A 16,948-nucleotide genomic window follows, 5' to 3' on the forward strand; every position below is an offset into this window, starting at 1 on the left:
TGATAAATTAATAAATTTTATTGTTCATCCTCAATAACTTTTGTTAATTTTATATTAGTGTCTTTTAAAATAAATTAATAACAAATGAACAAAATTTCTTAGTAGTCTAAAATAAAACTTTTTAAGACTAGAAGAAAATAATAAAGATAAAAAGTAAAATTATTATTTTATTAAACACTCTTATTAATAAAAAATTTATCAAAAATTTAAAAATAAAATTTGTTAATTTATCGTGAAAAAACAAGGTTTAGCTTAAAAATTATTATAATTGTTTTTTTCATAAAATTTTAAAATATTTTCTAAAACTGTATAATATCCCTTATCAAACATGGCTTTTTTAACGTCTGGTTGAAAATCTGAATTGTGAAGAAAAGCTGTGTTACATGTTGATCTCTTGTTTGGTGAAGTGAGAAATGAAGTACTGTAGATCCGTGGTAGGTGAGTCATCTCATTTTAAATGTTGGACAATTCTAGGTACCCTAATCTGATGCTTCATGTTTTTCTCCGCCGGACTATTCAGTGACTTCAAATCCTCCATATGTATACGGCTATGGCCACCAATGTACAGCACTCCACATGCACAAGCTCTTTGTATGTACAAAAAGTAGACCCAAAATTGTTGCAGATCACTGTATAAAAGGAGATAAAAAGTATTAATTAATAAAACATTTAAGTTTGCATTTTAGTAGAACTTACATATAATTAGTAGTTAATTTGTTAATAAAAATATATTATTTGCATTAGTTAAAACTTTACTGTTTAGGATTTATTTGCATAAATAATTTAATCAAATATTTTATTGAATAAGTGTTTATATATAAATAGTAATGTAAACGTTATCTAATTTTTTAATGAAAGAAAAGTTAAGATTAATTTCTTTATATAAATTTTAAACTGTTTTTATAAGTTAACTTAAACAAATTATTGTAACAATAAGGTGAGAATTTTTTTTTGTGTGTGAAAAGAAAAAAAAAAATCATTAGCAGTATTGTGAACTATAGCATAAGGCATGCTATAAAGTCCAACAAATATAAGTTGAAAATAACTTTAAAAATACCATAAGTTATTTTCATAACATACGTGATAAATCCTTAAAAAAATAAGTGATAAATTAAAATAAACCACAAATAATTTATTTCAAAATACACTCTTAAGTAATTGTTGACAACATGTTTTTTCAAAAAAAATATCTTTTTAATAAAAAATTAAAAAATTAAAATATGAATATTGCAAAATTTTAATAATATTATTTATTTATTTATCAAGCAATGTTGTTAAGATGTTTGTTAGTTATGTTTTTAAACATTTTTTACCTTTAATTGCTTAAAAATTTTAAAAGTTAATGTTAACAAATTTGTTGATATAAAACAGAAAAGGTGATTTCTGACATATATTAATTATTGACAAGAAATGTTTCATATTAATAATATCATTAAAAATAAAAAATTCTTTGATATGATATGAACCATGGAATAATAATAATATAATAGTAAATGATACGAAAAAATTCAAAATCTAAAACCTAGATAGTGACCATAGAGTGTAATAGAAAATAGTGCACTACAGTTGAGTGAATCGATTACTGGCGCAAAAGATGAGAGAGAATGAGTTAAAGGGGCAATGAGAACCCCACCTTCAATCCCACTCTTCTTTTTTATTTATTTATCTATTTCTTTACAGTACTTAAACAGTACAGGTAGGTCGGATTTTATGTGTGTGAGGTAAGGGTCTGTATCAGTTTTTTCAGGGAGAGAAAGAAAAGAGGGTGTGAGTGTGTGTATAAGAGAAGAAAGGAGGTTGATGACTTTGTTATATCACAAAGGAGGAAGAAACAAGAAAGAAAAACGCTCAACTCCTGCTTCTCAATACCCATCTCATTATCATATGTTTGCAAAAAAGTCTCCTGCAAAAGAAATTCCCTTGCTGGGAAAAGATAAAGATGAATTTTCCTTACCGTTGTTTTTATTTCTTTTGGAAAACAGTGCTTTGCCAGATTTGTATGTGTGGTTATGAGATCTTCAATCGCTTTCCCTTCTCTGACTCTAATGAAGACAGTGACACTTCCCATCCTTCTCTCTCTCTCTCCCCCTCCCTCTGCTGCTTCTTTAATAACGCACCTTCTCTTCTCTTCCACTGATTTCTGCTTCTGACCCTTCAACTCTCTTCTACTTTTCCATTTCTCTAAGTTTTTCACTCTTAATTTTTCTCTCTTTGATTTAGCTTGTTACTTTACTTATTTAAGTCGTTGGTTTTCTAATTTGTGTTTTCATCACCCTTTCTCTGTCATGTTGGTTCTCATTTTCTCATTTCTTTCAGCACAGAGGGAATCATCATGATGGGAATTTTTGAGGATGGTAAAGCTGTAAGCGGTATTGTAGTTGATTTTTTTTCTTTGCTTGTTATTTGTATTATATTATAAGTTGATCCTTTAATCTTCCTGTTTACGAATATAACATTGCACACTTATTCATAAATTAAGGAAGAAGCTCCGGTCTTGGCTTTAATGAGTCCCGTTTTAAGTTGCTCTACCTAGATGTATATACTTATCCATAACATGTGCATGTATAACCAAAGGGTTAAAAACAAGGACACAGTATTCTATTATTGTGAACGATGTTCATGAGAAATTCTTAAAATATCTCACCTATCATCTTTGTTCTTGGTTGTTTTAATTCTTAGGGTTAGGGTTCTTTGGTAGAATATTTTTTTGGAAGTCAATTAAAGTTGTAGAATTGACACTGTTTATGAAGAAATATAGTACTTTCTTTGGCATTTGAGAGTGCAGCAGACTTGTAATCCCTAATTTAGAACATATATACAAATGGAAAGGATATGGATTTTATGCAGAATATAATTCCTTCTCTAGTGAAATTATATCTGGTCTTACCTTAAAGAATAAGTGATGAAGTTTAACAAGCCAGAATTATATTTGAAATATATCTGAAATATTCTCGTTATATTATATATTGTCTTGCTTTATTGTAAAGATTGAATGTAGTGCCTATTGATCAGAAAGTATTATTTTATTATGTTGATTACTTGTTGCAATTATCGGTAAGTTCACTAAAGATTTCATAAACACTGTTAATTCTGTTTCAAAGCCTAATTGTATTTTGTAATTATCTTTGATTGTTATTGTGCCCTTGGCAAAATTGATTAGTTTCACTTATTTATTGAAGATCTAACACACTATCATTGCATGGTGTTTTGAAGTCTAAATGTGTTTTGCAATTTTGTTTGAACAGTGTCTCATTTAGATTTTGTTTTGATAGACCTTGTATATGTTGAAATATTTTAACATTCTTGCTAAGTTCTATTTTGTTTTGATTGACCTTTTTCAGTGCAATTAAATTTGTTTTTGGATTAATATTCAAGATGTATGTATTATTAAGAATAGTTGAAGAGAGCTTCCTTCAGTCCACTCATGGATGGGTAAGGGGTTAGAATTAGCTGCTGACTCATTCATTCAAACACAATAGATCTGGCATCATGATATGCTATTGTGAATGTGTGAATGATGCGGGAGGTAAATTTCTTCCTTTTCCTGTCTGTGCTTGGACTGAAGGGAGCTCCCTCTAACTGTCTATAATGTTATCTTTTCCTTTTTCTAGTAAATTATATAATCTTTTTCCTCCTTACATTCATGCTGCATTTTTTTGTAAATATACATTTTCACCTACTGGATATTTGCTCTAGCAGTGTTTTTTAGTTTCATTCTGAACCTAATGGATTGCTAAAATAATCATAAAATTACTATGTAATTTTACTATCTTAGTTATATCTTATCTAGCAAATTTTTATTGAACGATTACTTAGTTATTTAGTTTTCTTGCTTGTCTCAATTGATGAATGCATTTGATTAATTCATCATTTCAAGCACCATGCATGACTTCATTTTGTGTTGGGATTTGAGCTAGATCCCCAAAGAATTTGTGGCATGATGTTCCCTATGCATTATCTAAAGCATATAGTAGTGTACCATTGGAAAACATTAGTGATGTTTTCCTGCAGCTTGTATCTTGTGTGGATATGATATTTGTTCAAGGAGTGGTGATACTCTTCCACCCCAAATGGGGTGGACTGGGATGAAATAGAGATAAAAAGAAAAGAAAAATAGGTAGAGAGAGAAAGTAATAGATGTGATACATTGTATAATGAAAAAGAAAGAGAGATAGAAAGAAAAATGGGATGGAAGTGGGATGAAGTGAAAGTAAATAGATGATCAGTTTTTTCCTAGTTCAGCAATGATTTTGGTGGTCATATATTTACAGTTTTACAGATTCACACACACACACACACACACACACACACACACACACATATATATATATATATATATATATATATATATATTGTAAATTCAATCTACATAATTTTCTGGCAGGGGTGTCTAATTCAAAAGGAAAAATATATTTGGACACCGCATATGTTATTTTAACACCTAGTGAGTGAGAGAGTAAAAAGAGGAAAATATAGGTATAATAGATGACGTGTGATAAGAAGAGAAAGATAAAAATTAATGAGAAGTGTTAATGTGGTGTTTAAAATAAGGAAGTGTTCAAATATTGCTACCCTAATTTTGCCGTCATACATCAGGTCGGGTATATCTCAAGCATGAGCCTATCATGTTTTTTCAATATGAAAAATGTTCTATTGCTGCCCAAAATTTAACAAAAACAGATGGGTTCTAAGGTTTTGTGAATTTGTTTAATTGTACCTACTATGTTATAATCATCATCTCAAATGGTAAAGTGACTTTTTTGATAAGGTAGTTAAAGAGCTACATACAAGGTGGACCTATTAGTATTTGCCAAATTGATTGTTTTTGCCTGTAATATTGTAGTCAAAAGTAAACAAGACTCCTGGCTTAGATCTTTATCTCTAATGGTAAAGAGGTACATTGGTCTAGCGGATTGCAGTAATTTTTTTACAGACCAGGGAAACCATACGGGTGCTAAAATGACTTGTTTGATAGAATGGTTACTAAAACATTGAGTGGGATGAGAGAAATGAATTTTTTATGTTTCAATTTTGCTTGATATTGTTGGGTACATGTTTCGTGACAATTTATTTTCTTTGATAAGCAATAGATGAATGAGTCTTTGTAAAAGATGACCTATCTCACAAGAATATAAAGGGGTGAAATGGAACAAGGATTATCAACAAATCATTGTATATTACGTAAGATTTTTAGTAAACATAACATAGTCATTTATCATGTATGACCAGTTATGATAATTATCTTATACTGTAAGTTATATTGACGATAATTTTTAATAAGTAATGCATATCAATTAAACTCTAGACTTTAGATTATCCTTAGATCCTACTTCATTTGTTTTTAGTAGAGGAAAATAAATCTTTAAGGATAAGAGATTTCCCGGTAATGTGCATCAATTTTAATTATAACATTTAAAAAAGAGAGTGTCGGTCACTTTATTCCCAAAAGCAAACATCGGCCACATAAAAACACAAGTGAGTCCACTACATAGGTTTTGCTTTCCCATGCTTAATTTTTTTCATTAGAGGAGCTTCAAGTCATGCTGGTGGCCTTTGAATCATATTTCTAAATACATAAACACGAGGCCACATTTTTGTGTCATTACCGGGTAGTGTAGTGTTGTTACCAGAACAGTGTCAAAAGATGAAGGAAGCAACCTAGTAAATGCATAGGTTATGAGTTTAATGTGCATGATAATATAATATAATTTTGTTATTTAATTATATATTATTGTTTGAATTATTTAAAGATAATTTTTTTAAAATTAATAAATTTTTCATATATAGAGTTATGATTGGATAATGCTGTAAATTTTTTAATGGAAGGGCATAAATGCTGTAATTTTATTAATGGAAGAGCATGATTCTTTCACAGAATATAATCTAATATTTGGAACAAATATTTTGTGACTACTACTTGTGAATAAGCTGTTTATAGACAGGTAATCTACCTTTGTGTCATGCTCTTTTTTTTCTTATTTTCTTCTTAGAGTAACGTTGTTGCAATAATAATTATTGGATAACTGATCAATCTTCTGACTCTGACCAGTTTTGCAGTGTCTGGAATTAAATAAATATTAGTCGTGCAATCTGCGCCAAAGATAGATCATACCTTTTTGTGTATCATTACTACTATTCACCATACTGGCTCTAGCTAGCACTCTACCTAGCTATAGAGGTTGGAACTTGGAGCTATAAACCTTCTAGTTTGTTTGACATTTGAGAGATCAATTTTTGTTTTTTTACTATATCTTCTTTCTAATTTCCTCTTAAAATCTCGTGCAATGTTCAATGTTCAACTGTTGCTTTTTCAATTTATTTTTCTTGAAAGTATATTAAAAAATAGGCTAGTGGGTATATTGATAATTGTTATCTAGTGTAACTAGTATAATACTCGTACCAATATAATTATGTAGCATTCACCATATATATCTAATGGTTAGACATTGCAGTACCGGTGAAGTTTTTTTTACAGATATTAATAGTAGAAGTTGATGTATATTTTTTACTAATGAGTTGGGAAAAATAGCATTTTAAGCCTGAGAGATTCATATTTGTATTTATAAAATGATAATTTTGGGGATATTTTTATAAATTAAGGAGAAGCGCTTCTCTTTCCTATATTCTTCCAAAAGGGAATGTGATATATTATACTGGTATATATAAGTCTGCATGTGTATAACTGAACTAAAACTAGGCCTAGTTACTTGAGGAGTTCGAGATGCAAGTACAATTGATCTGGATCTCTTACTTTTTACCCATTTATTTAACACTAGATATTTTGATAAATGGGCATGTGATCGAGGCCAGTATGTTAAATCATAAAGTTCTCTTAAATCTGAAGTGGATTTTCCCCCAATTCCCTTTTGTCCATATGTTAGAATCTCACGTACATTATTTTTTTTAATCATGCTTCGATGTTGATGTTATTGTAATGCAGGACCACTAGTTCTTCAGGTTTATCCAAGGACGTATAAGTCATTTTTTAATTATTTTTAATAATCCTTTGCATGTCACGTGTTAAAAAACCATTTGTGGAATTGTTTTCTAGAAAGGTTTTATTAGAGAAAAAATTTCAATTCTTTTGATGATAATTAAAAAAATGACACTTGACTTCATTTTTGTACGGCATGTGTATATATTTTAAGTGTGCATCTCACGCAAGCCCTTCATCAATGGTGGTCCAAAGTTAAGTAATATTGAATCTTCACATGATTAATGCATAGAATGGTATCATATGAATGCTGGATTCCTGGAAGAGAGAGAGAGAAAGGGTGAAACAAATTTTTCTGGTACAAATGCAAGTGGGGTGTGGTCTCAGAAAGCTTTTACAATCACTAAGATTTATCTGAGAAAGCTGAGCTTGAAAGGCCAATCAACAAGGTTGGTGGAGAGGGTTTTGCATTCCATAGGGAAAACAATGAGGGAACAAGGACAAAGAAAAGCAATAAATAAAATAGTAGCCAAAAAATAAATAAAAGCCCATTATGGAGGACATTGCATGTGCCTTGAACAGTACTAGTGTTCCTTTAGTTGCTACCAATTCTCTCATGGCTCTTGTAAGGGTTTGAACCAATGGAGAGCTTGATAACACGATGTTGAGCTGGATAACTATTAGATTCAGAAAATGAGACTACCTATGTTCTCATCTCTCTATATCTCTCTCTCTCTCCCTTTGTTTGAAGTGATTAATATGATAATATCTCTCTGTTTGTGTGCTTTTCTTTTGTCCTTTAGTTGAGGGTTCATTGGCACCATTAAGAAGCAAGCACAGGGTTTACACTGTTGTAAGTCAGAAAAATATTAGTATGAGTCAACTCAAAAAGAATTATAGAGTCACATGATGTTTTTTCTCCACTGACCATCCTCCATCCGTTTTCACTGCTGATAATCTCTATTGAGATATCTTATTTTCTCTTAACATAGCCCGAGTAGTTCTCGTTTTCCACGAAGAAATTACTTGAGGATGGTGACACCACTCTCAGTCCAAGTGCCAGTACATTAAATACAACAAGTGTGGGGTTTCACCTCTGGTGGTGTGGTCCAGGTCATCAGTGTGTGATGGCAGCTTGGCAATCAATGATGTATAGAAATGGCAAAAAGGCCAAGAGTAGTTATTCATTTGAAACGGTACTCTTTTTATAGTTTTTAAATATTGCATTTTAAACGTTCCACTTGTGTTTTTTTAACCACCTAATCAGGGATTTTGGCTCGGAATCATAAGTTTAAGTTTTAGATTTGATTATGTGATTAATCTTTCTTTCAAAAGTTAGTGATAATACTTAAAGTTTCTTATTTTTTTTAATGATGTATTAAGTAAGAATTGAATTCAGATTTTTTTCACAAATACAATATGGGTAGTTAACTAATTAAGTTATACTCACTTAGATTTAATTAGTATTTTTGAGCTGTCTTTGTCATTGATGTTATAAATTATACTTATATTTGATAAGATAAGTTAATTTTTAATTTTTTCCATTAGTTAAAAAATTTGTTTAATTATTCAATAAATATTTTTTTAGTATCTTCTTAATAGTTTCTAATGATTTTTAAAATATTACTTAAAGTATTATTTTTTAAAACATAACTTTTAGTTTTTTATATTTTTATCCTTAATATATTTATTTAATTTTTTAGTTATTACTTTTTAATAAATCATGATTTTATTTTTATTTTTTTCATTTTACATTTTTGTTAATTTCTTTAATAGTTAATTTTTCAAAAAACTTATAATTTAATAAATTAACTTTTTAGTTTCCTGATATCCGTTTCTAACATTTCATTACTAATTAATTTTTTAACTTTCAATTCATTTTTTTATTTAATTTTGTCAAATATAACCTACATATTATATAATCTCTAAAATGTTTTATTTAATCTATATAATTTGCTAATTAAAATTTTACCAAATAAATAATAGTCCCTAACTAATGTTATCATCAGTAGAAGGGAAAGTAATTGTGATGGTGATCATGATGAATGCGACATGGGTTCTGATCTTATTCGAGGTGGAAGTCACTAGGATTATACTTTCTGTCTGGTGTGCACCTTAACCTCTTAATCACACTGGCGCCTTACTCCTAACAAGTCATGGACTTTATTTATGGGAACTTGAATAATCAAAGGGAGAATTTGGGTTTGGTTTGTTTAATTATTAGTAGGGGGACAACTTGAATCTTTCACTGGTGATGTGTGCTTCCATAAAATAGGAATTATTTCTTTGCTACATTGAACATGTATTCAAAACCCTGCATTGTTTCTATGCTGCTAGTAATGTGCCTTTCACCTTCCTCTTTTCAGGTTGAATATAATATCTCATACGGTTCTTCTCCTAATTCTTTTAAACATTGCTACTGAATCATGTGTTTTCATTATATAATTAAATTTGGATAAATTTCTGTATAATCGTTATATAAGTTAATTTTAGTTTATGAAAGAAATTTGTTTAATTTTTTCTTATATTTATCAAGGAGTTTATCTTAACAAGGCCTTACCCTCTCTTTTTTTAATCACATACTTCAAACTTAAATTCAAGACTATCGATTAAATTAGAATACCTCCGTACAAATTAATTTACGCACTTGTTAACAGCCTTGGTCTTTTTTTTTTTTATGAGGAGCCTTGTCCTCTTTTAATAATATATATAACCAATGCATTATTGAATTATATATAATCACCCAAAGAGTGTCAAAGTATACCTCCATATATTGAAACCAAATAAAATGGTGACACAGTTCAGCATCAACGAAAACACAAAACATTTACTATTTTTGACTAACCAAACAGAAGAGTTCCAACTCAAACCATCTTAAGTCTAACAACAATTTAAGTAAGCAAATTTAAAGAGTTAAATTTTTTTTTGGTAAAATCCACAAGTCTAGCTGTTGTTCATCATCATTAATCTCTTAGATTATGATTCTCAACTTCATTTTGTGCCTCTTGTGGTGGTGGCTGGTTAAGATCGAGATTTCTCATCCTCCTCCCCTCCATAATAAATCTGCCTCCAGAAGGCACCAACAACTCAGCAGAGAGTAAATTTGGCTGCTGCATAGGGAATGGACCCATAGGGTTCAGCAAGCCAACACCCCTTTGCAAGTCAGAGTAACCAAAAGGGAGTACTGTATTACTATGCTGTGGTGGTTGGTTCATATTTGTACTCATTAAGCATTGTAAATCTCCACCTTGCTCATCTGGGGCAAGGTTCAAATCCAAACCAGAAGACAAAGAGTTCTTTGGATTAGACCAACAAGAGGTGTTTGCACCTTCTAAGTGCAAAGAAGATGGCCTTGAACCTGAGGCAGGAGCATCAGAACAGCCAAGTTCAGCATTGGGGCTTTGGTCTAAGACTATTGCTGGGATTGTTTGATGCACTTTCTTTCCCTTGTCATTGGTCTGATCATGTCTATCACTGGCAAGGCATGGCGTTGAATTTTCGCCATAGAAAGGTTCCCCAAAGCTTAGATTTTGATTACTGGCTCGTGTGGTTTTAGCTGCTGCAGGTTCCTGTTGTCCAAGCAAGCTCGTTAATTAAAAATTAATGATGGAAATTTTAATAACTCCATACACACATAAACACATGCACTTTTTAATTTTGTTTTATTTTTATAGAAGCTAGATCAAATGAAAGTGATGGAGGTGTAAACTAGACATCTATACAAGTCTCTTTTATGTGTTATCAAATTTTGGTTTGCACAATGAGGATGGTTAATGATGTTTCATAAAATTTGTCTCGTTCATATATCAATAAAATTGTAACAAATCTTGAAATGGGTTTACTAGGAGTTCTATATATTTTACTAGTCCCATAAAATGCACATATCACAACACATTTAGGGCACTTACTTGAGCAGTACTGTTGTTTTCTTCCACAAGAGCCGAAGAATGAGTACCATTAATGTTTTCACCTGTATCAAGGAAAAGGGTGGAAAATAAATTTAGTTGCACTTTATTATCATTCAAACAAAAAGATAAAGTCTTAAACATGATTTTAGTTTATTGTATGTTCCTGGAGGTTTTACTTTAATAAAAAAGAAACTACCAGAAACTAGCAAAACACGTGTTAATAGCAAAATGAGTGCAGCAAACATCACAAATCTTGAATAAATTAAAGTGCAGCAAACACTTTTTCATTAGATGGGGAACTTCTTTTTTCCTCTTACTAGATGAGTCCTAAAAAAATTACAAATGCGACATGATATATATAAGAATCAAAGTAAATTTTAAAAATCAAAAGACGTGACACAGCCATAATACTTTGTATAATATTAATAATCCGTAAAATTAATGTATGACACGCGCACACGATGGTTTAAAAATGAGTATAGACAAAATAAGCCACTGTAATTTATCTAATCTGTGTGATATATTCCCATATCCATTGGTATAAAAGTCTTAAAAATCAAAGTAAAAAATAAATATATAATATACTTAGGTGAGAATTCATAATATGTATAATGTTCAACATAAACATATCTGACAGGAATGTAAACACAACACAGTTACAATTTTGATGTGCCTTACTTCTCAAGGTGACACCATGAGACATTTTTTTATTGTAAGATGGAGCCTCATAACATAAAGATAGAACTACATAAAGCAGAGTTCCTTACCAGCAAATTCAGGAGAAGAACTTGCATCCGCTGCTGTAGTTGTGTGTTGTCCACTTTCTCCACTTGGGGATGCAGCAGGCCTCTTGTCGGAGGAAGGTACCATCTGAAAATGTTAAGGGTCAGAAATTATGTTGAACAAAACTTGATTATATCTTAGAAAGAAAGTGAACTAACTAAGGCTTGTCATTTCATCATGCATGCCCCTTGGTGATGTCTTGTGTTTGTGTGATTAGCATCATAGCATTTGTGCACAGTAGAAGTCACACATCAAAATGTACATCATTGAAATATATGAAAAATCAGCTAGAAGTGTTTAATTCACCAAATCAACATTAGTTATTAAATAGGTGAAACAAATTAAAAGAAATGCCCAAATAAATATCAAATGTATAAGAATGTGTAAGTGATGAACAGCAACAAGTTTGAATAATGCAAAAGGGATTCTCAAAAAAAAAAAATCTCTTCAACAGATAAATGTGACTGAAAAAATCATGATTTATATAATGCCACAAAACAAATGTTATTCATAGTAATTGAAAATTTATTTGATATTAATTAAATCTAGAATTTAATGATTATAAATAAAACAACTGTTCCAAGCTTGCATAATGATGTTGGCATGAGTCATGCATATAACTATGTTATAATCATAGTAATTATCATATATGTAATCATAAAAATTAGCATATCTGTAATTACGGGATTCAGAACCTTTTTTAGAAATTATAATTATGCTTAAATTAGGCAAGTTGTTATCATATATATATATATATATATATATATTGCCTCTCCTAGAGAAGAATAATATTTCTATGTTTTTACCCTATTTTGAGTAATAAGCCTCGAGCTTTGAAATAAATAAAAAATAATCTAACATTAGCAACGCTCAATAATCAAATAAAGAGATAATATAGATCTTCAAAAGCCAAAAGAAATTACTTCAGGATTATCTGGCTCTGCCTCAGCCTCAGCATGCAGCTCATTCTGGTCGCCCCTTCATATTTAAACAACTTATTAATCATTTGAAAAGAACCCTTAGAGGTTTAATGTTGTTAAACCATAATCTAGCCATTAAACAAACATATAATATACTAATATGATTTTCACCTTTGAGGGAGATTAGAAACATTTTGTTGGTGGTCATTCCTTTCTGGCACACCATTCCGAGATGACACTGCACGGTACAATATTTATACACAAAGCACCATATTGTTAATATATGATACATCATATTCTTAAGGTAAACTCATAAATGTGTATATTAATATAGTAGCATTGGTGCACCATATTCTTAATAAGATACCAAAGACATAAACAAATGAAAAAACTATGGTTAGTATATAATCTCTTTTCTAGTGATATTTAGTTATGTGCATTAATTAATCACTACTCAGGCAAAACCACATATAATAGCATATCACAAAAAGATATATCCATGTGTGAAATAATTAACAAGGCTTACCGTTTGTTCTAGAAGTACTGCTACGTCCACCGTTTCGTTTCCTCTGCAGGGTCAATAAAATGAAAGAGAAAGTTGATAAATAAAGTAGTAACAATGATTTCTCCTCTGCTTATGGTTGTGTCCACACACATTAATATTCTCTGGTAAAACCGCAGCATTAATTATTCAACTTGAATAATCCTAAACTTAATATTTTTTCTTTTTTGTTAGGAAAATTGGAGAGTGAATAATAATGAACTAACATTTGCTAGGAAGACAACAGTGGATATGATTGGTGCCAGAGAAGAGAAATTAAGCGAGTAAAGCAATAAGTATAAATGGAGCAACATGTAAGTTTGACATCGTCCAAGAGGTGACACATATCATTATGATTGATTGTTTTGAGAAAGAAGTTTTGTTAGTTAGTATCTTCTTCTATTATCTTTTTAATATTTAGGATATTGCATATGGATAGGAAATATTTAATAGAATTAAAATATTATTATATTTAGACTATAATATTTTCATCTTTAATATTTGTACCATTAACAATAAATATTAAATAAAGGTATATTTGACAAACAGAAAATATTAATTATTTTGAGGGGAAAAAAACAGAAAACTAAAAGATAAAAAAAATGAGAAAAAAGTAGTACTAATTTTAATCTTAAGAGAATGACAAGAATGAGAAACATGAAACCTTAGTTGATGACATTACTTTCTTAGGAGTTTTGTGATTATTAGTTGTCTTTCTTCTCCTTGATGGCACATATGGCTCGTCATTCTTATCGTGATCAGATTCGGACTCAAATTCAAGTAGGAATCTCATGTCCTCGTCTAAATCAATGCTTTCTTTTACTTTTCCTTTGTTTCTGTTTTCTCGACGGTTGAAGGACTCCTTCTCCCTTCTTTTCTCATTCTTAGCCGTTATTCTGCTGCTCCTCCTCCTCTCTGAATTCTCTGGTTCATTTTCAAACACAGTTGTTTTATTAATTCAGATTATATATATAAAAATTAAAGCATGCCTTAACACTTATGTAAACCATTCTCTTATCATACAATCTACATCTCTAGCATTACAATTTAACAACAAAAAAATGTTTTTTATAGCTTTATGTATATGTTGAATTTACTGCATTGAAAAATATGCATAAAAGGCCAAATAAATATACTTGGGTTGCAGTAATCAATTTAAACCTAATTTCACTACCTTACATACACACTCGTATGGTTAATAAAAAAGAAAAATATAAAAGGAACAATGGGTAATTACACCAAACTCAAACATTAAGATATATATTACTTTCTTTAAAAAAATCCAACAAGAATAGTTATTTCTTTTATTACCACAAAGAAAAGGATATATATATATATATATATATATATATATATATATATATATATATATATATATGAATCAAGTTACTCTAATAATAATTTTAGAAAAATTATTCTTCATATTATTATTAATCTTCTTAAAATTTAATAATTAAAATTAATTATTCATTAACATCATTAGATTTTAATAAAATTCATATATATATATATATATATGAGAAATCACTTCTAAAATTTATAAAAAAATATCATCACATGACAACCTTATTAAGTAATAATCAATGTCATAAAAAAATGTTCTAAAAAGATTTTATAGCATATTCTAAAAAGTTGATACAATATAATTAATTTTCTTCCCTTCCTTGTATCTCCCAATGAGGTGTCTTGAGTTCCATCCTACAAGTGGACCTCTAGATAAGATATACAACCAAAACAAAAAAGTTTGTGCATAAATTTTAAAAATAAAATAATTTGTTGTACAATAAATAACAGACGAGTCCGACCAAAATTTTAATAACAAAAAATTTATTGAGACATTATAAAATGAAATAAGTTTTACATCTGCAAGGTACATATTTCATGATGCTAAGATATATTCTTAAGATTTTTAATTTTGACCATTAAATAAAATTTAAAAATTAATATTTTTTTTTCACATTAAAGACTCTCTCACTATATACACTTCTAGAGTATTGGTATATATATATATATATATATATATATATATATATATATATATATATATATATATATATATATATATATATATAAAAGTATTAATTACAGAGAGAGAAATCACTTTTCAACAAAAAAAAAAATACAAATACTAATTTCATCCTATCTTATTAAATTATCCTTATTTAATAAAAATATTTTTTATGTAACAAAAAAACCTTTAAATATTTAAATTTAAAAACAAAAATAATGTGTTGTACAAAGGTGGTGGTGTTTGAATCACATTTTTACTCTATGCACCACTCAAACATTTTTTTTTATCAAAATATTCTTGATAGAAACTAATTTTCATGGTGTATTTTGTCCATGAAAACTAATTTTTACTAGGCATCTAATACCCTTACCCCAACCCCTCATAAGATACACAATGTAAACCTAATTTTGTTGGGTAAGTGGGGGTGTGTTAATTTTTTTTACTCTTCTCCTTTTAATTAAAATTCTAAAATAAAGAGGGAGATTTGTTTGAAAGACCCATAAGCTTAGGATTCATACTAAGAAATTTATACCTCTTCCTATGCTGGATTGGTGATGACAATCTCATACTCCTCGTCAACCTTCACATCAACGAGGCTTATGGGTTTAATGGAAGGAATGGTGACCTTGTTGTTAAGGACCCCTTTTCCAATATTACCACAAAGTTCTTCCGACACTTGTTCATCTTAAAAGAAGAACAAGTGAGAGGAAGCATGCACGAGTTAATGTTTTTCAAAATTGAAGCCACTCCAAATTTACAATGAAAATTAGTTTTTATTATGTATTTTGTCTAGATACACAAGGAAAACTAGATTTTGTTATGTAGTCATACACAAAAAACTAGATTCCACGAAGGTTATTTTTGTAAATAAAATAAAAACAATGGGCGATGTGAAAAACAAGATAAAAGCAAGATAAAAAAAATGGTGAAAATAGTAGCGCATGCTACACAATAGATCACATATGAATCCAACCAAAATTTTAATGAGAAAAAAGTTGTCAAATTCCATAAAATGAAATAATTTTGAGAGTAGATCTAGTGTTGTAAAACAATCAAATCTTGTAGATAAGAAGATTGAAAAAACAAACTAAGAGCATTTGCATCATTTATAAATAATATTCGAGTAAATTGAGCAATTACAAGTTGTCATATCACTTACAAAAAGATAAAGATGTGTATATAAAAAATAATGAAGAAGAAGACATACTTACCCATACCAACGAAGCTAGATCAAATCCTAAAGTGGTGTCTGCGCAACAAAATTCTAAAATGATCCTTTTTATCGATGAATGAAATAAAAAACAACAAAGAAGCAAAACAACTCTCTGACGAAAGAGATCCTAGAGCGTCAACAAGACAACTAGAAGAAAGCTTAGGCGAACAAGACTCTCAAATTTGACAACGAGATGAGACAACGCTCCCTACTTTTATACTAAAATCCGCCGGTCACTACCCAATCAATAACTCACATTTACCTTATTTAAACTTAAAATCTTCTATGATGAAATTAATTACGATGATGCTTAACATTTAAAACATGATGTCATTTTTTAATCCGTAACATGATGTCATATATGATTATCAACGCATTCAACATAACATGAAATGTAAATTTTGACCAATATTTTAACAAAAAAAATATATTATTTTTCTCAACATTTCAAAAAATTCTAAAATGAGTCAAACATGAAATTTACTCATTAGATAAAAGGATTTAATTCCTTTAAAGTGAAGCGAAGCAATACAACAAAATCATTATTCAACATTATATTGTAAAGTATACTAAATTAGAAAAATAAATAATATTGAAAGTTTGAAGCCATTAAATACTATTTTGTTCATAGATCTCAA

At 29.4% G+C, this 16,948-nt stretch overlaps 1 protein-coding gene, 2 long non-coding RNA genes and 1 other non-coding gene across 4 annotated transcripts; 2 read left to right on the forward strand and 2 right to left on the reverse strand.

Annotated features, from left to right (window-relative positions):
• The first annotated feature begins 1,596 nt into the window (after positions 1-1,596).
• Positions 1,597-6,314, forward strand: LOC121173402 (uncharacterized). The gene is made up of 2 exons (XR_005888198.1): positions 1,597-5,942; positions 6,050-6,314. It is a non-coding gene; the product is annotated as an uncharacterized lncRNA (long non-coding RNA).
• On the forward strand, positions 3,394-3,583 carry MIR319E (microRNA MIR319e). Its single transcript, NR_048790.1, has one exon. It is a non-coding gene; the product is annotated as a microRNA MIR319e (primary transcript).
• A 3,428-nt stretch (positions 6,315-9,742) lies between the features above and the next one.
• LOC121172716 (uncharacterized) lies at positions 9,743-11,545 on the reverse strand. Its single transcript, XM_041009072.1, has 3 exons — positions 11,521-11,545; positions 10,843-10,904; positions 9,743-10,503 (listed from the first exon to the last, which is right to left on the reverse strand). The coding sequence occupies exons 1-3, from the start codon at positions 11,543-11,545 to the stop codon at positions 9,898-9,900; spliced, it is 693 nt and encodes a 230-aa protein (XP_040865006.1). The 3' UTR covers positions 9,743-9,897.
• Positions 11,546-11,607: 62 nt separating this feature from the next.
• LOC102659574 (uncharacterized) lies at positions 11,608-12,780 on the reverse strand. The gene is made up of 3 exons (XR_005888199.1): positions 12,717-12,780; positions 12,549-12,603; positions 11,608-11,712 (listed from the first exon to the last, which is right to left on the reverse strand). It is a non-coding gene; the product is annotated as an uncharacterized lncRNA (long non-coding RNA).
• Positions 12,781-16,948: the final 4,168 nt, after the last annotated feature.

This window comes from Glycine max, chromosome 14, assembly GCF_000004515.6.
Source record: "Glycine max cultivar Williams 82 chromosome 14, Glycine_max_v4.0, whole genome shotgun sequence".
Lineage (NCBI taxonomy): Eukaryota > Viridiplantae > Streptophyta > Magnoliopsida > Fabales > Fabaceae > Glycine > Glycine max.